Here is a 26,013-nt window from a genome sequence, read left to right on the forward strand (position 1 = left end):
GCCTGTCACTTATATAAAGTGCACATATGCTTGTGGTCTACGATTTTGTTTTTCCCAAAATGACACGGTCTGTTTCAATAAACGTTAGAAAAGCTCACTGGTATGAATACATATCTAGTTTTAACTTCCATTTTATTTGACATTTACTATGTGAGAGGCAGTGAAAGTATTAGTTGCTTTAGTCAGGTCCAACTCTTTGCAGCTCCATGGACTATAGCCTGCTAGGCTCCTCTGTCCAGAGGACTCTCCAGGCAAGAATACTAGAGTGGGTTGCCATGCCCTCCTCCAGAGGGAGAGACAGTAGGGTGGGCATTTTATACACAATATCTTATTAAGTCCTCTCAACAATTCCATGAGGCTAGGATAATACAGATGAGGGAAGTGAGGGTCAGAAAGGTTGAGCCCCAAGCCAAGGTCCCACTGCTAGCACGCAGCAGAGCTGGGATTGGAACGAGAGGCTGTCTGGCTTCAGAGTCCTTTGCCCCAAACCACCATATGATGCAAGGACTAAGGAGTGCTGGTCAGTTGCCAGCCTAGACCCTTCCCTAGCCTCTGACCTCCAAAACCACAGACAGGCTACAAAGGAAGGACAGTCTCTCAGAAGGTCACTTTTCTTTATTCTCTGTTACCCCAATCTCACAGCATGGTCTGTGGGAAATCTCAAGGTCTGGCCAACTCACAGGCTTCCCTGTGCCCACTGAGGAGCTGAAGCTCCACAGGCCCGGGGTCTCCAGTTGACGCTGTGGTGTCGTTAAGTTGCTCCTTCTAAAAGCAGGTCCCGGGCATGACGATGGATCAAGGTTTCTCGGTCACTCCTGGGTCCCCTTCCCAGAGCACAGGCACCTTCCGCAGCTTGTCCTCTGGCTTGCTGCGCCCATCCTAGGAAAAGGCGGGGAGGAGCTCGGGAAAGCGGGTGTCTCCTGGTTGGAAGAAGCTGGGACCTGGGCCTTTGGCCTACTTTGACCTGGGGCAGGTCATGGCCCTCGGGAGGCTCCACAGCAGGCCCAGGCCAGACCACTACTCAGCGGAAGCAGAAGTCTCACCACATCTTGGCAAAGTCCACTTTCTTCACTGACTTGGCCTAAAAACACCTCCTGAGTTCAGAGGGACGCGGGTGACAGAAATCCTGGGTTCAACTCCGCTGGGAGCTGCCATGCTGGGACAGGACTTCTTTCACTTTGTCCACAATGGTGCCCACCTCAGCCATGGCCCCCAGACCTAGGGAGCAGAGTTCTTCTGTGGCCCTGCAGATGGGCAGGGGACCATCCTCCACTCACCCCTGCCCAGCGCCCCCTGAGTGTGCCACCCAGAGCCCAGTGCTTGAGAAGGCCAGGACCAGGCCTGAGCCAGATCCGTTGAGTCCCATCAGAGACAACCCGCCCCCAGGACAGGCCCCAGGAATGGTTACAGCAACCACCTTGAACTGTTCGGGCTGCACGCCTGGGAGGATACTGGGCACATTACCGAACAACTCCAAGAGGGAGGAATTACCACTTCCATTTCCCAGGTGAGCCCGAACAACTCCAAGAGGGAGGAATTACCACTTCCATTTCCCAGGTGAGAGCGCTGAGCTGGAGGTCACAACGGGCTGGGATATGAGGCTGTGGGAATGAGCTGTGAGCCTGGCCGGACACCCACCTTGGTCTCCACAGACCAGCTTCTTGGCCACACAGGGGATCTCGATGTAGCCGAAGGCCTTGAGCTGGCCCACCTGCTGTTCGGTGATGGGGTGCTCCCACATGGCAGTGTTCATTGCCGGGCAGAAGAGCAGGGGTTTGCTGCGGTCCCAGGCCCGGATGACACAGGTCTGTGAAGAAGGACGGGCGTGCCTGCTGCTCTGCCTGCCACCCCTCCCCAGACTTCCCAACTGTTACCCACTGCTTCCAGGCTACAGCCAGCTGCGGGCCTGGAGTGACTGGGGGCCACTGTCTGCTGTCTCGTTACTTTGAGGATGTGTCTCTGGGTCCCTCCCACCTCCCCCTAGGCTCTGACATAGGGCCCAACATACAGGAGCTGCTCCACTAACGCTGGCCATGGCCCAGCCACCTCCAAGCATACCTCCACTTCTGTGTAGAAAGGGCTCCTGGTGCCCAAGCATCTGTCTTCCCTACAGCCAGCCATACCTCGCAGTGGCTCTTGCAAAGCTGAGGACCAGGCTGCCAGGCAGGTGGGCCCGTCTACCCCACACTAGCTCTTCTTGAGGCCAACTAAAGCATGGCCATGAGAACAGGTTCCACGGGACCAGACCCTCTCCCACGTGCTATCTCATGAGCCCGCCCTGTGACCCTGTAAAGAAGCTGCTGTCCCACGTCACCGAGGGGAAGCTGCACTTCCAGGAGGTGAGCTGCTACCCAGGGTGACACCCAGACAGTGATCTGGGGGAAGCTCTGCACAGCGCCCAAGTCCTCCACTGCCTCGTGTGGTTTCACTACCTCCCGCTGCCAGGCCCCTCCAAGTCACTACCTGAGCAGCTATGAAAAGGACAGACCAGCTCACGGATGGAGTCTTCAGCGCTGTGAGCTTTGCAATCACACGGACTTGGGTTCAAATCTTGCTGTGCTCTCTGCTGTGACTAGCCATGAGAACTTGAACAAGTCCTTTCATGACAGAAGTCTGAGGTTCCTCTCTGCAAAAGCCCTCTCCCTGGGTGGTCGTGCAGATGGAGGGTGAGCATGCTTATAAAGCTCTTTGCACAGGCCTGGCACAGATACAGGCTCCAGAAATAGTAGGTCCTGTTATTATTACAGACAGGCTCCCTGGGCCAGGGGCTGCCTTGGAGGGAAATAAGCTCAGGGGCCCACAGCAGTGCACTCCCCTAGGCTCTGACAGCTCCAGGCACCTCTGCCTGGGCTGTGGGCCCCTCAGGGAGCCAGTGGTGGGCACACTCCTTCCCTGAAGGGGAGCCTGTCCGGGAAAAGAGGGGGAGTCTAGAGAACAATGCCACGGATGGGCCAGGGAAAATGCCTGCCCTCCTCAGGGCCCCTGGCCTCTCCTGCGACAGGAAGGAAGCGGGTCAGCACACAGCTTCAGGCCCTGGCTGCTCGCGTCATCTCAGACACAGCGCTTGTCTCCCCACCAAGTCCTTGCGGTGGGGCAACCCGGCTGTGAGTGGACAGTTTCAGTCCACACTTCCTCTTGGCCCCGTGCCACCTGCTGCTTCTGCAGAAGCCATGAGCATACCTAGAAGAGTCCCCTGACTCCGTGTGAGGTGGGTGGTGGCAGGGCTGGAGTTTCTAAATGCCCTCAAAGCAAAGCACGCCCACCAGAGAGAAACTCAACCCCTCTGTGCCCCATACGTCTCCAGCTTTTCCCATCTCATCACGAAGCTCAGCGCTTCCTGGACAAACCACAGCTCCAGCAGGAACCTTCTGGCAGCAGAAAGACTGAAAGGAGGCATCAGTTCCCACGGTCATTTCTGTCTGGCCAATGCTGTATGTAGCACCTCAGGCTCTGCCCCTGGGAATCCGCTTGGGCTAAGAGAAGGCCTGGATCTGGGATAGGAGACCAGCTGCCAGCTAGACAGGTGACCCAGGGAAGTTATCTCCTCTTTCTGGATCTGCTTGGTTATTTAGCACAAAGAAGGGCCAGAGCCTGAGTGGGCCAGAGGATAGACAGAGATTCACGTCACCCAGGCCCAGGGCCCAGAGACTGGGAACATAGGTTCATACTTAGCACACGGCTCCAGTGCACCCCAAGATCTAGACAGTGTGCACCCCAATTTCAGGGAGAAGGTCTGGAGGAGAGAGGAAGCAGGGCAAGCTCCTTTGGGAGAATATAAGGAAAAAACATCTTTCGAGAGAAAACAGCCACAGACCATGATGACAACAGCTTAAACTTTGTAGGATTTGCGGTTCTTTGAAATACTTGCACCTTCAAGTGAAACCTTTGAGGCAAAGGGCCTCAGGCCTGGTCTTGGGAACATATTCTATTGCTCAGCCAACTCAGTAGAGGGGAACGCCAAAGATTCCAGGGAGCGCTGGCAGGTCTGAAGAAAAGAGGAAAGCAGAGCTTTCGGGAGTGAGCAAGGAGTTCTCAGAGAGTTGGCCCAGGGTGGGGCTTAGCTCCTAGAGGTCAGCGTGCCTTGTCACATCAGCTGGCTGAGGAAAGCCTGGACATTTGGTGAGATGGTGCTGGTTACACACAGTGCTGAGGCACTTAGATGAAAGTGACCAGGAGCCTGACCCGTTCTGATATCCTGTCAACCAGGTACCAGCCCCACCTGGAGGCATTCTTGACAACACGGCCCAAGCCCGCCCTCCTCTGCATTCCCCCACCCCTGTTCCTGCCACACGATCTGTGTCTTGCTCTTCTTCTGACCACCTGTGCTCTAATTCAAATGATGCTTAAATCACTAGCAGCTTCTTTGAGAAGCACATTAAGTACCCATCAACAAGCAAAGAGACTAACCCCCTATCTAAGCCCCCAAAACCTCGACCCAGCTTAGTCAGTCATTTCAGCATATTAAACTCTGAAAACCTTCTGCTGTTAGCGGAAGTAAAATTACTGATTACCTCATACATGTAATAAGCCTTTACTGAATGCCAACTGTATGCCCGATACCGTGCAACATGGTGATTCCATCGTCAAAGGACTGACATACCGCATACCAGAGCACAGGCCAAAAACCCTCTCCTTCCAGACTGTCAGCTCCCTGCGTCCTGTGTGTCTGTCCACACAGGGCCTGGTCCCTGGCAGGTAAAAAAGCTGGAAGAATGAGGGAAGGGGGGTGATACGAAAGAGGTGGGAAGGATAGGGAAAACACCCAGTCTTTCCAGGATGTTCATGTAAACAAAGGCTCCTTAAGGACAGCAGCTCCCTGGAGGTCCTTCAGGCCGAAGATGATCCCCACTCTACACCTGGACTTCTCTTCCTCTCCTCCACCTGGAGCCTCTTGCCCTGTCCCCTTTCTTCCCCTTTAATTTCCACAATTTCAGGGAAACTACCTCTCAGCTTTGTGGTTAAAAGTACAGGAGAGATAAGTGTGCCTGGGAAATGCATGAGGAGGTAAACACTCTTATCTGTTTGCCCCCATGATAGGCAGGTCCTAGTGGGAAGGCAGAGCTAAGGGGGACCGGCAACAGAGCTGGGCAGGGAGGCCAGCGGGAAAGCATGTGGAGGGCAGCCCATGGGCATGAGCACCCAGGGGCCTGAGGGGTGGACACCTCAGAGGGCACTCGCAAGTCAAGTCCGCCCATCAGGACCCAGGCCATCTGGCCACCTGCCAGAGCACAAGTAGGCCAAGTGGAGGGCGGTCCAGGGGACTGTGTTCTGAGCAAACCAGCCCACCATACAGGGATTCCCAGGTGAGAAGACTGTCCAGAAGAAGCCTGCAGCTACCCACTCCAGTGTTCTTGCCTGGAGAATCCCAGGGACGGGGGAGCCTAGTGGGCTGCCGTCTCTGGGGTTGCACAGAGTCGGACACGACTGAAGCGACTCAGTATTAGCAGTAGCAGCAGCAGCCCATGGTGAGCATGGCCCCAGGAGGGAGGCAGGCCCGGCGAGTCACTCACAAGCAAGTTGTCACAGATGCCACTGGCCACCTTCCCCAGAGTGTTGGCATCGAGGGGCGCCACCAGCATGAGGTCCGCCCACCTCCTCAGGTCAATGTGGAGAACTGGGTCGGATCGGCACTTCCACATCTGGCAGGGCGAAGGAAGTGGGGTCACTGGGCCGGCCACTCTCAGGGTGGAGGGAGGAGGGGCCGGAGCAGTTTGAGGGCCAACACAGACCTGGGGCAGTGAGTCAGGAACCCAAGGGAGACCACCCGAACGCCCCCCACCCCAGTTCACTGCCACCCCTTTGGCAGCTACGCTGGTGAACCCTGGCTGCGACACCAACGGCCTGAGAGAAACCAGGCCTGAGGAAACAAACGCCCCTTGTCTCTCTGAGCTATTCCCTTTATGGTTTGGTTTTCAAGAGGACTGACATCTGGCAGGGAAGTCCTGGCCTGTCTGCTTGAGGCGGATGCTTGGGTTGTCCAAGCCAGTGGAAAGGCTCTGGGCGCTGAGAAATGGAGGGGGCGGGGTGGGGGAGACGGGCCAGCCAGAAATGTTCTAGGCTGAGAATGTTTAAAAATGCCTGGCAGGGCACCCCTGTGGGGCCCACACTTGACGTCTGGCGAATCGACCAGAGCCTGCCCCAGCGCGGGAGAGCAGCAGGGCAGCCCGGCAGCCGTGGGAAGTGAGGCGTTCCCGGCGGCCCTGACGCTGGGGGCCACGTGGACGAGGGTGGTGGGAACAGGGCTCCTCTGTGGTTTCATCAGCCCAGATAAGTACAAGGACACTCAAGCCCAGGCACGGGGCCAATGCTGAGCTCTGCCTGGGGTGGGAGGAGACTGCGGGCCTCCTGCAGGCCAGAAGCTAGACAGATGTTTTCCTCATCGCCTCTGCCCAGAGGCCCTGACCGCGGACTTGAGCCTAGCCTGTCCGCTCTGGCCGCCAGGACCACAGGCTGCAGGGAGGACTGTCTTGTCCCGTTGATACAGACGTGAGGGAACCCAGCCCAGGGGCCCAGCACTGACCTCCCATTCATCAGCGTCGCTGTAGAGGGTGACAGGAACATCCCGGGGGCTGTAAAAATGTTTGGCTCTCTCAGTTGTGACCACGGCTACTTCCAGCTGTCACCAAGAGAAGTGTTGGGGCGGGGTTGGGGGGGAGAAGGGAAGAGAAACTGTTAGCAGAGCCCCCAGCCTGGAGGCCACATGGGGCCAGGCCAGGCCAGGTGAGAGCTTTCTTCACAGCCTGGCTGCAGAGAGGGCTTCTCCCTCGGAGGCAGTGAGCCCTGCGTTTGCACAGTTACTTCCGCTGTCACCCAAAGGTCAAGCCTCTCCAGGTGCAGCCGTTTCACTTCCCCATCGGAGGGGCTGCCGAGGAATGAGTCACACAACTGCCCAGCATATATAAAGCTGCAGGCTCCAGCCACTCGGGCAGGGACAGACCAGGGCAGGCAAGAGGGGGCCCCCCCAGGAGGTTCCCGGGTCCTGAGCTCTGGGCTACACCACAGGTCTGCCCTCTGCAGGCCAAGGCACTAGGGAGTCGGGCCCTGCACGTGGTGTCTGCAGCCACAGCCCAGCAAGCAGGCAAGCAGAGTCCCTCCCAGGACTTCTAGGAACAGGCTTCATGGGCTCTTGCTGCAGACAGGCTCCAGGAAAACCAAACCCTAGTGCCCAATACTCACAGGGCAAGAGTGATGGTTACCCTCGAGTTGTTCATTTAGTAGATAAATTAATAACGCAAACAAGGGGGATGGCTAACAGAACAGAAATAGCACATGACAGTGTGAACGACACCAGACCCATTTCCATGACTGGTAAACAGATGCCAGACTAACAAGCAGACAGAGGAAAGGGGCCCAGAAGAGGTGGCTAAGAGGGGAGGGGGGTAGGAAATTACATCTTTGGGGGACATTTATCCAGGAGGGGAAAAAGTCAAGGGTAACAAGGACAGAACCAACCAGGGGGATCACTGGGGACAGTGTCTGGGCCAGAGGTGCTATACTGCCTTGATGTTGCTATTCAGTCGCTAAGTCATGAACTGCAGCACTCCAGGCTTCCCTGTCCTCCACTGTCTCCCGGAGTTTGCTCGAGTTCATGTCTACTGAGTCAGTGCTGCTGCCCAACCATCTCACCCTCCACGGCCCCTTCTCCTCCTGCCCTCCATCTCTCCCAGCATCAGGTTTTTCCAATGAGCCGGCTGTTCACATCAGGTGCCCAAAGTATTGGAGCTTTAGCATCAGTCCTTCCAGTGAATATTCAGGGTTGATTTCCTTTAGGATTGACTGATTTGATGCCCCTGCAATCAAAGGGATTCTCAAAAGTCTTCTCCATGTGGCCTACACGGGGGTTATAAACATTTTTAAGCCAAAAAATATTAGGTTTGCCCAAAAGTTCGTTCGAGTTCTTCTGTAAGATGTTATGGGAGGTTTCACATAGAAAATCCAATGTTCTGGTTTCTCTCAAAAGCTCTGGCACTGCGGGGGCCACGCTGTTGCTTGAATTGAGTTGGTGGTGCTAAGCAATGGCTGCTTTCTTGGATGGGCTATGCCCATGCCTTCTCCACCTAGTCCCTGCCACTTCCTATCATCTTGCCAAGGCTCCCTCTCCTCATTTGTTTCCCACCTTCTGTGGGCTGTGGGACACCGCTCTGCACAGCATCTGAGAGTGAAGCTGGAAGCAGGGAGCAGAAGTCTCAGAGGCAGGCTGTGGAAGAGCTTCAGGTCTGGGCCTCCCAGCCGTGCAGCAGAGCTCGCAGACTCGCCCACCCTCCTGCTCCCTCCTGGGAACCTACCAGCCCCCAAACGTGCACAGAACCTCCTGCTCCTGCTGAGCAGCACGGTCCCTTCCAGGAGAGCCCTGAAGGAGCCTGGACCAGTTCCGAGCAAGGTGGCAAAGGAAAAGGGCTGCTGTCGCCCACAGAATCCAGCCCTGAAGATGTCACAGGACCAGCACAGGTGAAGAGAACGGAAAAAGGCAGGATGGTGCTGAGACTCTTAAGACCCAAGACAGTGATGAGGTAAGGTATGGGGCCAAATAAGTGAGAAGGAACCACAAGAAGAATATATAACTTTCAAACCAGCAGAAGAAAATTCAATCTACACAATAAAGGAACGAGAAAGGAAAAGAAACAAAAAAGCAGTGAGAATACATGATAAGTAGAAAGCATTAAATAAGATGGAAGAAGTAAGTCCTAATAGAATAGCAATTATAGTAATTATATAATTGGCTAAACTCCCTGATCAAGATTCAGACTCTTATATTGGATGTTTTAAAATCCATCAATCACATCAAAATGTCTTAAAAGACACACTTAAAAAGATATATAAAGCTTAAAAGAATAAACATGCAATTAGATACAGTGGATTAAACTGTTTCCTGTCAAAAAGCCCACTGAAACAAAAGCAAAGGGATTTTTTAAAGGTATGAAGACCCAGAACAAAGAGGACAAAAAGAAAAACCCAGCAGTTAAGATATGTTAACACATAATATATGGAAATGGAAAGAGGCATTAACAGATCAGATCAGACAGGACCAGATGCTCTTTTTTTTTTTTAATGAACATTCAGTGAACAAAAAAGAACTCTTGGAAATTAAAAGTACAAATAGTCAAAGAAAAAATTCAACGTAAGTTTAGAAGAAATTTTTCAAAAAGTAGAACATAAAGAGATGGATAATAGTATTAAAAAAAGAGAGAGAGAGAAAATCAGAAGACCAACTTAAGAGGTCCAAAATCTGACTAATGAGTTACTGAAGGGGAGATCAGTAAAATAAGAGGGGTGAAAATTACAAAAGAAATAAAATTAGATTTCCCCAAACTGAAGAACTCTCAGGCTGGAACCATCTGTTCTGCCCACGGGGCTCTGAGAAGGTGGCACGGGGTTAGGCTCAAGGAAACTGGAGTCTCACTTCCCGGCCCCCACCGAGGGTTGGTCAGAGGAGGCTGAGCCCACACCAGCTCTGGAAGCCACATCCTCCTGAATTGACGTATACAGTGTTTGCAATCAGCAAAACCTCAGGAGTTCTTCTCCCCCATGTTGCTGCTAAACCACAAGCCCCAAACTCTACCTGCACTGTTACTTTCCCAAAAGAAGTCCCTCACACTTCCCTGGTGGATTCCACCTTCCCAGAGCTGGCCCACTGTTTTTGCTCAGTCAGTGAAGAGCTAAAATGTCAAACCTGTTCCCCCCGGCCTGTTCTCTGCCAGTACCACCGTCAATAGTCCCAAGACACAAATCCAAATCACGAAAAGAACGAGGTCAAGAGCAGAGGCCTTCCCCAAGGTCCATATGGAGCTTGGCGTGGGAAAGAATCAAGAATGAACCCTGGGCTTCCCTGGAGGTGCAGTGGACAAGAATCTGCCTGCCAGTGCAGGGGACACGGGTTTGCTCCCCGCTCCAGGAAGATTCCGCATACCTTGGAGCAACGAAGCCCCTGCACCACAACTACTGAGCTCACGTGCTGCCACTACTCAAGCCGGTGTGCCTAAAGCCTGTGCTCCAGAGAAGACATGGCAAAAAATAAATAAAAAAGAGAGAGAGGCCAAGGCGATGAGAACTGCACCCTGCATGAGAAAGTGGCCCCTGCTTACCTCAACTGGAGAAAAGTTCACACACAGCAACCAAGACCCAGACCAGCCAAAAATAATAATAAAATAAATTAAATTTTAAAAAAAGAGAGAACGAACTTTTCCAAGTAGGACCTGTAGGTCACCAACCACAACCTCAGCACACCAGGACAAAGCTTGCCCAATTCAGGAGATGAATCACCAAAACTGGGTCAAGTCTCTTCTACCACCATTTATTCTTTTTCAAGTTCAAAAGAAAAAACTGGAAACAAAGTTAGGACTCAAGAATCCCCCACCCTACCCCACGTTATACCACTGGCCTCTGGGACCGGGCGTTGTTTCATTGTTTTTTCCAAATATGTGCATCAGTCATTTCCGTCATTCTGAGTTTTCACTGCAAGCTTCAGGTCACTGGTGACTTCTGGACCATATTCTTGCTTCATCTTTGGTTATTATGTCCTCCTTCCCATTTAACTGCTTTCCCAGTTCCTTCAACAGAGAGCTTCCCTGGTAGCTCTATCAGCTTCCGATCACTGCCTTCTTTTCCTTAAGGGATTACTTTCTTTTATTTCTAAGAACTTCCTGACTATCCTGGACAGTTTGCCCCTTAAGATCACCCCAATTCATTCTCTCTATTCTGAAACTTGAAAAGCTGCTTCCTGAAGAGCTAGTTGCCCTGCTCTCCCCTCTCTCCTAACTCTGCCCTGCTCTCCCCAGGCTCTCCAATCTGCCAGTTCTCAAAGTGAGGACTGTGCCTATGGCCAGCCTTCAGAAACATCCCCAGTCTGGTGATGGCCCTGTTAGGGGCTCCCTCCTCCCTGTCAGCTCTACCCTTCCCTTCCCTCTACGTGCCCTTCACCGTCTCCCCCGGCTCCTGGGGGAGTTCCAACCAGGGGTCCAGGCAGGCCTCCCACCCTGGTCCACTGCTGCTACTCGAGATCTTTCCCTTAAGCTCCTCTCTAGTCTCTCTGGCTACCCTCCCAGGTTACACAGTCATTGTTAGGGAGCTTCTTGGGGTCGATGTCTTTATACAGAGTTATGTGAAGAGTATGTGATGAGCCATCATTCCCAATGGCCCTCCCTTGACCCCTATAAAGCAGCCACATCTCCTTGGCAGTGACCCTGACCCCAGTGTTGTCTGGCAGGCCCAGGCTAGTTTTTCTGGTTTTAGAGGGATGTCACTTGATACGATTCTTCAGTCCCATAGGCTTTGTTCTTTCCTTTTCATTCACTCTGTAAAAAGGTTCTGGGAGCCAAGAGCTAGGCCCTGGGTTTCCATACACTTTTTTTTTTCTTCACAAAAAAGGCATGTCATGTTACCTTCTGAGATACTAAATAACTTGGACTATTCATTCACCCCGACCTTTCCCTTAGCAAATGCTAAGGAGCCTTGGCAGAGCAGAAAACTCCTGAGGACAGGAACCCTCCCTGGCTTCCTCTTACACCCTTCTGGGTCCAAAGAGAAGCAAGGCTGGACATTAAAACAGTTTCTCACACACTTCAGAGTTCCTGAAAGGCAGCTCTGTGCTTGGCCCCCTGGTGACAGCCCTGCCAACAGTTTCTGTCTTAATATTTTTAACCTGAGCCTCTGTGTGATGTGACCAAGGCATGGCCAGGCCCTATAGTATAAGCTGCCTACATTTTGCTTAGCATGTATGGAGATTCCTTTCTGAAACTAGTTGGAAAGTCTGGCGTTCTTTCTCTGTTGAAAACACATCAGCAATCCCATCTGGGGTCCTGGAGAGTCAGGGAGGGGAAATGGGAAACAGAATTTGGGGCAATTCCTCTACTTCTACGGTTAGGTCCCTGGCCTGGCCCAGGCTCCTTCTGGAGCAGGTATCAAAGGGACCTGTGGAAAAACATTTTCACAGCCACAGATGAGATCAATCCCATGGCTTGAATGTCCACCTCCGCTCTCATCTCTGGCCTCTACTCATTACAACCATGAGCTAGATGCACCCTTCCTCAAGTGTAACAATCAAAAATGACATTGTCCAGGGTTCCCTGGGAGGCAAAACTGCCCCGATGGAGAACCACCACTCTATAGAAATCAGCTAACACAATTCTCTGCAGCGAAGAAAACACGTCACATCTGTGCTGTCCAGTATGGTGGCCTCCAGCCACACATGGCTACTGAACACGTGAGGTGTGGTTGGTGTGACAAGGAGAACCGAACTTCTGGTTTTATTTCAATAATTTAAATTTGAATGCAGCTAGCGGCTACTGTATTATATACCACAGCTCTGGTATATATAAGTAGAGAACAGCCCCAGCCGGAACCCCTAGCTGAATGGTTAGAAAAGAGCAGGGATTCCTACAGGGCATGCGACTATGGCTCCACAGGAGACTGACAAGGACTCTCCGAGGAAGCACCAGCCATGACCTGACCTGGCACAAGGCGAGGAGTCCAGAGCTCTGGGGGCTTAGTCCTCTGGCTGTCTTGCAGCAGAAGACCATGACACTGGGCCTCCCAGTGTTGACACTGGCAGTGCCTGGGGCCTAGGGGCCAGCCAAGCAGCTGGCATGACCCTGAGTGTGGGGGTGGCGGGTATGCTGTAGACAAAAGAGCTCTGGGTGCAGTCAGCACATGGGGTTGGGGGGAAGCTATGGAGGAGGAAGCCTCATTAACAAATCCCCGAGGGAGTTCCGGTTGGCTGAGTGGGTGTCCCAGTGGCTCACCATGATATCTCTCCACTTGACAGACATTTACTGAGCCCACTACACACACAGCAGCCAGAGCTGGTAGGGGCTTAGGTGTCTGTCTATCAAGTGGATGGGTGATACATGACCCCTGACTACAAAGCAAGGTGGACCAGGCAGGAGTTCACACCTGCCTGGGGATTCTCATCCTCACGGCTGTGGTTAGGTGGAGTAGAGAATGCCCGTAATCTGAGCTCTCGAGTCCGCTTGCTGATGGTTGTCAAGAAACCTGGTCTTGAGCCCAGTTCTGCCAGCCCACTGGCTGGGGGATCTCGCACGAATGCTTTCTCTCTGGCCTGGTTTCCCTCCTGAGCCAGAAGCCATCTGGACCACAGGGCCTCCAAGAGCCCCTCCAGCTCACTATACCATCCTAACCTTCTTGTGACCCTTACCCTTTCCCACCAGGCTCTGCCATTCTCTCTTCTGCCTCCAAACTGGCCTCTGGGGGAGCTGCTATTCTCGGCACATGGCCCTTCCTGCCATTCAAGTAGGACCAGGCTGCCAGTCTCTCTGTGCATGCGTGCTAAGTCACTTCACTCATGTCGGACTCTTTGCAACGCTGTGGACTGCAGCCCGCCAGGTTCCTGTCCATGGGATTCTCCAGGCAAGAATACTGGAGTGGGTCGCCGTGCCTTCCTCCAGGGGAATCTTCCTGACCCAGGGATCGAACCTGTGTCTCTTAGGTTTCCTGCACTGGCAGGCAGGTTACCACTAGTGCCACCTGGAAAGCACTCAATCCCTCTGCGCACTTCCCTGACTAAAGAAATTTCTCAAGAATGAAGCTAGAGCAGCCAACTGCAGAGGCTCTCCCTCGGGACGCTGTTCTGGAGTATCAGAGAAGGACCCTGGTGCAGGAGCCCAGGGCTGGCTGCCTCTGTGGCCTGTAGAACTCACTCCCCGGGGGAGCAGGCCAGAGAAGGATGGGGCCAGCCAAGCCAGCGGAAGCCCAAATAAGTGCCTCAGAGTACAACAGCTGAACCAGTTTCCACAGCAGGACCACAGAGCAGGCAGGTGGTCCCTGCCTGGAAAGAAAGGAAAACCTCAAACCAGGCCATGTTTCTTCTGCTCTCCTTTCCTCAATGAGAAGTATTAAAAAAAACAAGCATAAAATCACAAAAAACACTCCATGATATCCCCAGCAAAAGCTCCACTGACTTTAAAAACTATAGTAAGTACACACAGAGCTTAGAAAATCAAAATAGAACAGAAAGACGTAAAATCCAAGTCTCTCGTCCTGCCCCCATCTAGCCACAAGGGTAACCACCTCCAGAGGGAAAATCGCAACCAGTTAACCTAGACATGTCAACACACAAAAGGAATACTATATGCCAGCAGCGGGCAAAATTTTTCTATATAACGGCCAGATACTATTTTAGGCTTTGTTACAACTACTCTACTCTGTAGTAGCAAGCCTGTAGCATTTAGTTGTTGCTGTTGGTCTAAGTTGGGTCTGACTCTGTGACCCCACAGACTGTAGCCCACCAGGCTCCTCTGTACTCCACTATCTCCCAGGGTTTGCTCAAATTCATGTTCACTGAATCGGTGATGCTATCTAACCATCTCATCCTCTGCTGCCCCCTTCTCCTTTGGCCTTCAATCTTTCCCAGCATCAGGGTCTTTTGCAAATGAGTAGACTCTTCACATCAGCCAAAGTATCAAAGCTTCGGCTTCAGCATCAGTCCTCCTAATGAATATTCAGCACTGATTTCCTTTAGGATTGACTGGTTTGATCTCCTTGCAATCCAAGGGACTCTCAAGAGTCTCCTCCAGCATCACAATTTGAAAGCATCAAGCTTTCATGGTCCAACTTTCAAATCCATACATGACTACTGGAAAAACCATAGCTCTGACTATATGGACGTTTGTTGGCAAAATGATGTCTCTGCTTTTTAATATGCTGTCTAGGTTTGTCAGAGTGAACAAGCGTCTTAATTTCATGGCTGCAGTCACCATCTGCAGTGATACTGGAGCCCAAGAAAATAAAATCTGTCACTGCTTCCATTTTTCCCCTTCTATTTGCCATGAAGTGATGGTCATAGGCAATACTTAAATGAGTGGGTATGGATGTGTCCCAGTAAAATGTTACAGACACTGAAATAAAATTTTATATAATTTTATGTGTCACAAAATAGTTTTCTTTTGATTTTTTTCAACCATCTTAAAAGGTAAATAGTTTATATTTGTATGGTTTACAGGCCATACAAAAACAGACCACAAGACTGTGGCCAATGGGCCACACTTTGCTAACCTCAGCACCTTGTTCATTTCACCTGTATCCTGAGGACTGCCCCACAGCAGCACATGAGATCCACCCAGGCTCCTAAATGGCTGCCTTGGATTCCATCAAGAGGTTGAACCATAACTGGCCCACAGTTCTACTGCTGGATATTTGGTTTGTTTCCATTTTAAAATTATAAACGGTGCTAAAATGAACATGCTTGTGCATTTAGTGAGCTTCCATATCCCTATAGGGTTCAATCCTATGGGTGAATCAAGGCCTGTGACCATTTTTGGTTTCTCCAGATATTGCCCAACAGTCCTCCAGAAAACCAGAAAAGATTTTATTCTGCACATATGCAGGCCCTCCTCCCTCACTTCTTAACAGTCCTGAACGTTCTGACAGGCATTCTGGAAACTCAACGTTCTCTAAGCCAAAGGTCTGCCAACTTCCTGGGTGGGAGATTTTCCCCACTTTCAGAAATCCTCTTCTGGCTTTCAGCCCTGCTGACACCTGCCCAGCAAAAGCAGACAGAGGTGTCTGTCTTCTCCACAGTGAGGAGGGTGTCAACCAAAGGGCACAAACTGACTGAGCTGACTGCTCAATTACAGGACAATTACAGAATGCAAAACAGCCACAGCCCCTACATCCCAGGACCTTCTCTCAGGCTGTCTTTGGGTCCTAGGCCTTTCTGCCCTCACATCTAGAATCTCCTAGCCCTGACGCCAGGAGAGGCCTTAGAAATCAATCAGTTGATTATCCAGCCCCCACTTTACTGCAGGGATAAGAAAACTGAGGCCATAAAAAAGATCTGACCTGCCCAGAGTCCCAGCGTGAGAAATCCTCTCTGCGTAGCAGCCTCTCTCGAGGGAGGGCTGGCCAGCCCCACCACATCCAACTCCTCCCACCTCTCATACAGGCTCCAAGGCTTCTCTGCAGGTGGCCACTCTGGATGATGGCTGGTGTGTGAGGCAGCAATCCAAATTCCTTCCTACCCCTCACTCCCTCAGTCTCCCTGGTCTGGCTCCAGGTCAGTGGTCCTCCTGGGAAGTCTGAACACACTGATGAATCAGCAGTTGTGAGCCAGGTCTGTAGAATCACCCAGTTCCTTGCCGCCCACAGCCCAGCTGCTTTTGCTAGCTGTTTGCTGGTCAAAATCTAGGGATCCCCAGGGAGCTCAGGAAAGCATGTGAACACATGACTTAGGCAAAGAGTTGAGGAGGACTGCTCCAAGGCACAAAGACTACTCCTGGGGGGTGACTCAGAAGGAGGGCACTGGGGAGATCAGTTCCATCAGGGAGTAGGGGGCAGGGTGGGGGCGAGGGAGGGAAGGCCACCACCCTGGGACCAACACAAGGCAAGCAGGGATCCCCCGAGGGTTACCCACTGGGCCACTCTAGGAGATGTCTACCCACAGGAAGGGAGGGCCGTGGGCCCCCCCACAGCAGCAGATAGACATGGTTCCCCGGCTCCTCTCATGTGGGCTGCCTCAACAACCCCAGCACCCCACACAAGTGGCTGCCCTAAAGGACACGACGACGAGGGAAGAGGAGAGGGTGAAGGGCAGGAAACACACACCGTTAAGTGCTTCCGTGTGCCAGGAGCTGTGCCCAGGCGTTGGCGCAAGACGACAAGTTGTTTCAGCTCTGCCCCCCTCCCCGAGCCTTGACGGCAGCCTGAGGGGATGGGTGACAGTCCTCATCTTTATTTTAAAATGACAAAGGCAGGCCCCCAGAGGCTAACTCCGGGAGTCCTCCCTGCTAGATCACTGCCCTTCTGGAGTTGTTCAGCTTCAACTCCAGCTGGAGAGGGGGCGCCAAGTCCTGTTCCAGATGTGGCCTGTCGGCAACAGAGGCTAGACTAAAAGGCCAGGGGCCGGCTGGAGAGCCTCCCTGCTCCAGGCAACCCTCTCCTCACACCCGGCTAAATGCTGGCCCAGTGGGATGGCAGGAAGCGGTAGAGCTGCCATTTCCCTCTGCTCTGAGGCTGCCCATCTGTTTCCTGGGATAGGACTCCCTGCCCCCATCCGGCCCCAGGCCGGAAATTCACTTGCTCTGGGGCTATGGGAAAAGGGAACTGCATGGCTCCCTCTCTCCCCAGAGGGCAGCGGCAGAGGCTGCCTCCCGCCCTCAAGGTTCTCACTGGGCCAGCTCCTACTGAGGGTTCTGGGCACACGAGGAGGGGGCAGGCCAAAGTGGTTCCTGCCCCACCAGCACCACTGCCCAGCCTCAGAGCAGCCACAACACCCTCCCCTCTTCTGGCCTGACTGGCATCCCTGGCTGCCTGGAGGGTGAGGTAAGGGGGTGACTTTCTGGGTATAAGTTTGTGGAAAGTTTAAAAAAAAAAAAAAAAAAGGTTTCCCGCCCCTGCCTGTGAGTCACGACATGGTCATCTGCAAGTGAGCACTGCCCCCTGCTGGACGCTTCGGGTACACCCACCTGTGTCACTCTGACTTAAGTGCTGAGCAGACATAAGCAAGGAAAAAGCACACTCTGCGCCCTAGCAGTTTCAGTTCAGTTCAGTTGCTCAGTCATGTCCAACTCTCTGCGACCCCATGAATCCCAGCACACCAGGGCTCCCTGTCCATCACCAACTCCCAGAGTTCACTCAAACTCACATCCATCGAGTCCGTGATGTCATCCAGCCATCTCATCCTCTGTCGTCCCCTTTTTCTCCTGCCCGCAATCCCCCCCAGCATCAGAGTCTTTTCCAGTGAGTCAACTCTTCGCATGAGGTGGCCAAAGGACTGGAGTTTCAGCTTTAGCATCATTCCCTCCAAAGAACACCCACAGCTGATCTCCTTTAGAATGAACTGGTTGAATCTCCTTGCAGTCCAAGGGACTCTCAAGAGTCTTCTCCAACACCACAGTTCAAAAGCATCAATTCTTTGGCGCTCAGCCTTCTTCACAGTCCAAATCTCACATCCATACATGACCACAGGAAAAACCATAGCCTTGACTAGATGGACCTTTGTTGGCAAAGTAATATCTCTGCTTTTGAATATGCTATCTAGGTTGGTCATAACTTTCCTTCCAAGGAGTAAGCGTCTTTTAATTTCATGGCTGAAATCACCATCTGCAGTGATTTTGGAGCCCCCCAAAATAAAGCGTGACACTGTTTCCACTGTTTCCTCATCTATTTGCCATGAAGTGATGGGACCAGATGCCATGATCTTCGTTTTCTGAATGTTGAGCTTTAAGCCAACTTTTTCACTCTCCTCTTTCATTTTCATCAAGAGGCTTTTTAGTTCCTCTTCACTTTCTGCCATAAGGGTGGTGTCATCTGCATATCTGAGGTTATTGATATTTCTCCCAGCAATCCTGATTCCAGCTTGTGCTTCTTCCAGCCCAGCGTTTCTCATGATGTACTCTGCATAGAAGTTAAATAAGGAGGGTGACAATATACAGTCTCGACGTACTCCTTTTCCTATTTGGAACCAGTCTGTTGTTCCATGTCCAGTTCTAACTGTTGCTTCCTGACCTGCATGTAGGTTTCTCAAGAAGCAGATCAGGTGGTCTGGTATTCCCATCTCTCAAAGAATTTTCCACAGTTTATTGTGATCCACACAGTCAAAGGCTTTGGCATAGTCAATAAAGCAGAAATACATGTTTTTCTGGGACTCTCTTGCTTTTTCCATGATCCAGTGGATGTTGGCAATTTGATCTCTGGTTCCTCTGCCTTTTCTAGAACCAGCTTGAACATCTGGAAGTTCACAGTTCAGGTACTGCTGAAGCCTAGTTTGCAGAATTTTGAGCATCACTTTACTAGCGTGTGAGATGAGTACAACTGTGTGGTAGTTTGCACTTTCTTTGGCATTGCCTTTCTTTGGGATTGGAATGAAAACTGAACTTTTCCAGTCCTGTGGCCACTGCTGAGTTTTCCAAATTTGCTAGTATATTGAGTGCAGGACTTCCACAGCATCATCTTTCAGGATCTGAAATAGCTCAACTGGAATTCCATCAGCTGCACTAGCTTTGTTCAACACCCACAAAACTAACATCACAAATTGCGTCAAAGGTCATGTGTGGTTCCCCAGCTTGGTCAAGATTCTCTTCTTAACCAAACATTAGTCAGTCTCTTTTGAGCCACTTTGCAACTAGGCCTGTCCCCAGGCTTCATCCTCCTGAGCACGATTCCTGCTGCTACACTGGTTTACTAGCCAGAATCTCACACCCTCGCTATGTGATCAGTCTGGATATCTCACCAGGCTCCTCATTCGCCAACACTCCCTAGACAATGTGTGATCACCTGGGCTGCCTTCAGAGAGAATCAGCCAGGACAGTATGCTAAAATCTCCCTTAGCCTGATGTTTCTTCTTAATTTTACATACATACATACACACACACACACACACACACCACTCCTTGGCTACAAAGCTTCACTTTTCCTTGCTGTATTCATAATTAAACCCAATTCTATACTGAGGTCTAATTTCCCTTATCACAATAGTTTTCCTGAATAAAATCCTACTTCTGGTCTTTCTTTAATACATCAACTGAACAAAACCACATGGGCTGAGGCAGGCTAGGAAGGCTTTTATGTGAAGTGTTTGTGAAGAAACTGAAAGGGCAAGGAAGAGTAGGGAAGGTGGCACAGCCTGGAAGGGGCTGGCCCAAAGGAAAGGCCATCAGGGGCTGCTAGGAGGAACAGACCAACAAAGGGCCTAGGATATATGAAGAAGTAGGGTTATCACTTGTTGGCTTTCACAGTTTTTAAAGCCTTCAACTTCTCCCACAAAAGAATCTGCCCTGGAACCCCATGCTGCTGCTAAGTCGCTTCAGTCGTGTCCGACTCTGTGCGACCCCAGAGACGGCAGCCCACCAGGCTCCCCCGTCCCTGGGATTCTCCAGGCAAGAACACTGGAGTGGGTTGCCATTTCCTTCTCCAATGCATGAAAGTGAAAAGCGAAAGTGAAGTCGCTCAGTCGTGTCCGACTCTTAACGACCCCATGGACTGCAGCCCACCAGGCTCCTCCATCCATGGGATTTTCCAGGCAAGAGTACTGGAGTGGGGTGCCATTGCCTTCTCCGGGAACCCCATACATAAAATTGATCAACGATGAGGTGACCTGACCAAAGGCAAGGGGCTAAGCCCACTACCTCTGGCACGCCGTCGTGGTCTCTGGGCATCTCTGGGCACCTAAAGGAGCAGAGTTTGAAACCAGAGCTGCAGGCAACAAGGAGTCGCTAAGGTTCCAGTGCATTTGGACTGACAGGACAGCCACAGTGTCCAACAAGGAAGGAGGACGGGGCAGAAATGTCCAGGATGGAGTGAAAGCGGGGAGCCCACAGCCACCAGGGGGCGCTGAGAACTTGCCACACTTCAGCTAGCCCTTTTCCACACCAGGACCTCAGGGAACGGAAGGTCAGTGTTTGGGAAGCCGAATCCTCCATTCACCAGTGTTCCTTTCCCAGTCTCCATTCATTCTGTGTCTATCTAATCTAGTTCCTGGTTATACTGTCCCACTCATCTCTGTCTGCTGCATCCCCCACATATCAATGCACACAGAGGACTTTCACAAACACCATGATTTAAGAAAAAGAAAACCCTGTGTACTGCACAAAAATGGGCTGGCCCCAGCACACCAGCTCTCTAATGTCAGAGGCTGTCTCGTAAGGATACTCACATCAGGAATGTCCAAAAGCTTTGACACCAGAAGAGGCAACTTCAGGGCTGCAACACTCCCAGTGACTCCCACGAGAACACGGAACTGTCTTCTCAAGGGTGCAGCAGCTGAACATGTGGCCCTTGGTTCCATGTGGGGTCCAGTGGCTTCGAGTCCTGGGAGCCTGCCAGAATTGGGCTCCATAAAGCTCTGTCAGGATTTAGGATCTAAAAGCAGAACAGGGCACCTGCTTCATTCATACATTCAACCAAAATGTATTGAACACCCTGTGTTAGATGCCAGGCCAGATGCTGGGGCTCCCCAGGGGTCAATAATCCCAGCTTCTGGGAGCAGTTTGATGAGGCCAGACGCCCCTACCGCACATCAGTCTGTCACACTGTAATATGGTCAGTGCCAAGTAGTCAGAAACCTAAAAAAAAAAGTAACATTCAGGTTGAGTTCTGTAGTACGAGGAAGTTTCTCAGAGAAGAAAACTTCACAAGAAGAGCAATCTTGCAAAAGTGAAGAGGCCTGAAGGAGGGTGGCAGGTTTGGGGAACAAAGAGTAGCTTAGCAGTGAGGTCAAAGTGTGACGAGGGGGCAGTGGGGTGGGCAGGAGGTCAGGGACTCCTGACAAAATCAGGTCAAGGACTAAGTGTCAAGGGCAGTGAGGGCCAGGGTGGGTTTTCATTTTAGAAAGACGGTACCAGTGCTGGTAAGAAGTCTGGAGGGCACCTTGGTGGTGAAGAGACTACAGGGGGCAGACGAAGAAGGAGCCGCTGCCATGGGCTGGGCTGACTGAAGACTGGCAGGGCAGGTTCCAGGGGTGCCTATGGGGTGGACCCCTGGGCAACAAAGGGGTTTGGGTGCTCCAGGGAGGGATTTGCCTCTCTGTCCCTTTCCCTGTGGATTAGGTACCACCCTACAATTCCACGGCCAAGAAGAGACAGCATAAAAAGGATAAAGGCCACCGCATGAGATTAGCTGCTTGGTTTCTCCCTCTAGTCCCCAGATGTTGTTAGAAGTGATTGTTTATGATTATATGGCTGATGGATGCATCAAATCCTACACTCTGGCAGGCTGCACCAGCAAAACATACTCATTCCATCAGCAACAATCACCAAGGGTGATCACACCAGGCAAAAGAATTTTGGAAGACACAGTTGCTGCCTTCAGGGAATCTGTGCATGGACTGAGAAGACAGAAGTCACACCTGAAATCATTTGAGATGGGTCCTTCTGTGGGATGGACCTTTCAGTGATCACTGATTCCATTTGGACATCAGTTTCCTTGCCTTTCCGTCACCACTTTCCCATCACCACCACCACCAGCAAGCTCCCTAAATGTCTGACCTGGTTTAAACACAAACCACTAGGCAGGTATCAGGCCTGTGGTAAGTCCTGAACATCTGCTGAATGGATAATCACCTGTACCCTCTGAAGCAGAGCTGGGCAGAGAACAGACACCTGGCCTATGAATAAGGAGCCCTGGGCTCTGTCCATGTGCTCTTGACCCACTGCGTAACCTTGGCTCAGGGTCACTCCCTCCCTGCACATGTCTCTTCATCGAATAACGCAAAGACAGGACCAGGTGATCTCTGAAGCTCCTCCCGTCAGTAACCTTCTGAGTCAATGCGTGAAAGACAAGAGGTAAAGCGGCGCTCTCTGTATCCCGGGACATGTACTCAAAAAGGGTAGAATCAACAAGGGGAAGGGACACCAAGGCAGACCCCGAGGAAGAAGTCCAGTGAGTCACTCAATGGCTACTTATCTGACTGCAACCCTTAAGGGCTCCCTCTTTACTCCGCAGGTCCCTTGGCTCCTTAGGGCCCCCTTGCCCATTATTTACCTTTAAGACTCAGACACATACCCATATGAGCTGAGGACCATGTTTGGGTCGATTATATCACTCTTATCTGGAAGGGTCTCCCAGGGGCCCAGACCCTTCTCAACAGAGGTTAAGCACAGGCCAGCTTCGTAGAACAAGACATCCCCCCAAAGTTCCATTTGTCAGCAATCTCAATCTCTGCTCCACATCAGAGCCTCAGCCAGGGCCATGTTTGCCCACAGCAGAATTGAGTCTACTCTAAGGCCTGGAGAGCTGTGTTGGCAGCTGACAAGGCTAGAGGGCCTATCAGCCAGCCTCTTCCCAGAACTAATCTGTGTGCTAATCAGCATCCAGGAGGCACATTCTCAACTCTCCAGAAAAACCCATCTGCCAAATCCCAAACCTTGACCCTTGACCCTAGCATACAACCAGGCCTAGGAAAAGAGAGATTCCTGCAAAATCAGAAACTGAATTTAAAATCTCCTCCTGGTGGCTCAACAGTAAAGAATCTGCCTGCAATACAGAAGATTGCCTGCAATGCAGGAAGCAGGTTCAATCCCTGGGTCAGGAAGACCACCTGGAGAAGGAAAATGGACAAAATCTCATGGACAGAGGAGCTTGGCAGGCTACAGTCCATGGGATTGCAAGAGTCGGACATGACTTAGCGACTAAACCACCAGCACCAGCACCACCACATCAAACTGATATAATTCCTAAGGAACAGGTTACTGAAAGCAACCAGTTAAATCTGGGGCAGGAATTCATGCTGGTGACTTCAACTGCTTCCCCACAGCAGGTGGTACAGCCCAAGATTTCCTATTAATACTTAGCCTGCTGAGCAATCTTTGTTAAGGACCAAACCCTAAATATCCTTCTAGAAAAGAAGAGGGAGGGGCGATATGTACTTTGGAGAGTAGATGATTTAACCAACATCTGAAAGCAAGGTCAAAATCAGCTCAAACTGCCAGTCCCATTGAGGGCAACAGTTGGCAGGAGTTCTCTATGTTTACTCTCAAAGCTATCTGTAGACAGCACCTCATCTTCCTGAGCTCTGCTGGACTCACAGGAACTCTTGAGCAGCAGAAACAGCTGGTAAGCAGAAAGGCCAAAGGGCTGAAAGCTGTGATTACTGAGCCTCAGGCTCCCGGGGTGCTAGCCATGCAGGCAGCAACATGCATGCAGCCACAGCCAGAAAAATGACAAGTTTCTCTGTCCTTTGAGAAAGACAAGGCCAGACAGATAAAGAGCCGCAACTTGTGGCAGCCTTGTGACGTGTAAGTCTCCTTTTCAAAGAGTTTAATTAGGGCAGAGTTAAGTAAGTTTCCGGAATGCTTGCCAATCACAATACGGGCAAGTGTGGAGCCAGGGCAGAACCAGGGCTTTAAAAAAAATCCAGATTGCGGTTTCAGGCCAGCCCAACCACAAACAGGAGCTGGGGCCCAGAAAAAAGAACTGAATTTGGGTGAGTGGGCAGGGAACCCAGGACTCTCTGGCCTGACATCAAAGTTCCTCACCCCTGGCCCCAAGATTATGCTCTTCACTTATCTCCCACCAGTCAATACAACTCTGCCCAAGTACCACCTGCAGCTCCTGGCAGTAGCACTCTTCCCCCAAACCCAGTCATTAAAAGCAGTGGCACAGCTGCAGGAGCACTTTAAATCCCTTCCTTCAAGGAAAGGCAAGGAACTCTTCAGGGAGAACTCAAGGTCTTGACATTCTGCTAAGACTGCTCTTCTCTCAAACCAGAAGCAGGCAGGCTTGATTCTGCAGCTCCTGGAACCCCGTTAGGCATCCTTCCTCAAGGCCACAAGTTGGGGACACGTTACATTCAGGCTTCCCAGGTGGTACTAGTGGTAAAGAACCCCCCTGCCCTTGCAGGAGACGTGAGACATGCAAGTTCAATTCCTGGGTGGGGCAGATCCCCTGGAGGAGGGCATGGCAACCTACTCCAGTATTCTTGCCTGGAGAATCCCATGGACAGAGAAGCCTGGTCCATAGGGTTGCACAGAGTCTAACAGGACTGAAGCAGCTTAGCACTCACACATTAATATTACATTCACACGCGGAGGCTACTAACAAGGGAGTGATTTGGGAACTGCTACCTCTCAGCCACTAGGAGAGATGAGGACAACTTCTGCTCCAAGGTACCCATCACTTCCCCAACTTGGGAATCTCTCCTGCCTATTACCTGGCACTGGCCTCCAATACTTCAAAGTGCAGCACTGAAGTTCTTCTCTGACAAAATTTGGCCTCACTCTCACTTTTTAACATCATTCAGCACTTTTAGAGTGCCAGAGGATAAGTGCAATATCCCAGGGCTTTCCTTTTTCTGTTGTATCAACTTGTAAAATGGTTTGTGCCTTGGGCCATCCCCTTTCCTTTTTGAAAGTAGGCTCGGGTTTTTTTTTTGTTTGTTTCTTTAAGGCAAGAGGTAAACGTAGGTAACCGATAGGGCTACCTTTTATAAAACTAGATTAAAGGGCCACCTTTTAAACTAAAGGGCCCTAGGCAACTGCAGAAGAGCATAACTCAAGGACGGGAGGGCACATACAGAAATGCACCACTTCATAGTATACCTGTAGCTGATTCATGCTGCTGTTTGGCAGAAACCAACACAATATCGTAAAGAAATTATCCTTCAATTAAAAATAAATTAATTTTAAAAAATAAATGCCCCACTTCAGGGTGGAGCTGGGAACAGGTCCATAGCGCTCCGGACCCATAGACTCCACAGCCCCTACACACACACTGCTACACACACACACACACACACACACACACACACACACACACACAGAAAACCGGAGATCGGCAGCAGACCCGCAGCGGCGAACAAAGATTCTTGGGCACCAATAGGAGAGGAAGGACACAAATGGACACACGCACCCACATACACGGAAACTGAGGTCACACAAAGAGGTCAAAGTCGCCAACGAAGCTTCCCCTGCCTCCTGCTTGCCCCACCACGAGACACCTGCCTCCTCGGTTCCCCCAGCCTCCTCACCCGCGCCAGGCGCGTCTCGGAGCAGCCCCAAATATCGCGGTATCCCGGTCGCCCCTCCCGCTGATTCTGCCTGGCATGCAACTTTACGGCTGCCGGAGGCTGCCTCCGCGACCGCGTAGCCTTCTGGGAGTTGTAGTCAACTTCTCAGCCTTCCAGGAACTGTAGTCCACTCGGGGAATCCCACCAAGAACACCGGTTCCCAAGTTCTTGGTATTTCCTGTGTTCATCTGGGCCTGCCAGTTGTCTGACCTCTTCATCCCCCCAGCCCCACCCACACTGCTTATCACTGCAGTACTTAATACTTTTACTGAGCCTATCTTCTATGTTTTTTGTTTTATTTATTCATTTATTTTTGGCTGTGCCAGGCCTTAACTGCTGCATGCGGAATCTTTTAGTTGCAGCATGGGGGATCTTTAGCTGCAGCAATGTGAACTCAACTCTTCCTCAGGAAACTCAGAACTCCTAACAGGCAGAAGGACTCTGTAGCAATTTCAAGGCTGCCTCAGAGAAAGAACTACACAGAAGTGTGTGACTTTTGAACTCTGGGAATGACAGGCTACAGGCCCATGGACCCACCCTACTTCCATGCCCCACAGCCCATG

General features: G+C 51.4%; 1 protein-coding gene across 21 annotated transcripts; it reads right to left on the reverse strand.

Annotated features, from left to right (window-relative positions):
• Window positions 1-597: 597 nt before the first annotated feature.
• PPCDC (phosphopantothenoylcysteine decarboxylase) lies at window positions 598-25,447 on the reverse strand. 21 transcript variants are annotated; one of them, XM_027957171.2, is made up of 6 exons: window positions 25,412-25,447; window positions 20,603-20,808; window positions 6,521-6,616; window positions 5,511-5,639; window positions 1,639-1,807; window positions 598-1,218 (listed from the first exon to the last, which is right to left on the reverse strand). In XM_027957171.2, the coding sequence occupies exons 2-6, from the start codon at window positions 20,783-20,785 to the stop codon at window positions 1,133-1,135; spliced, it is 663 nt and encodes a 220-aa protein (XP_027812972.1). In that variant the 5' UTR covers window positions 20,786-20,808; window positions 25,412-25,447; the 3' UTR covers window positions 598-1,132. The 21 variants fall into 21 exon arrangements, 20 of the variants coding, with proteins under 20 accessions (XP_027812972.1, XP_042091165.1, XP_060257407.1 ...); XM_042235231.1 differs by having other exon boundaries at window positions 20,603-21,011; XM_060401424.1 differs by having other exon boundaries at window positions 25,386-25,447.
• Between the last annotated feature and the right edge of the window lie 566 nt (window positions 25,448-26,013).

Source organism: Ovis aries, chromosome 18 (genome assembly GCF_016772045.2).
Source record: "Ovis aries strain OAR_USU_Benz2616 breed Rambouillet chromosome 18, ARS-UI_Ramb_v3.0, whole genome shotgun sequence".
NCBI lineage: Eukaryota > Metazoa > Chordata > Mammalia > Artiodactyla > Bovidae > Ovis > Ovis aries.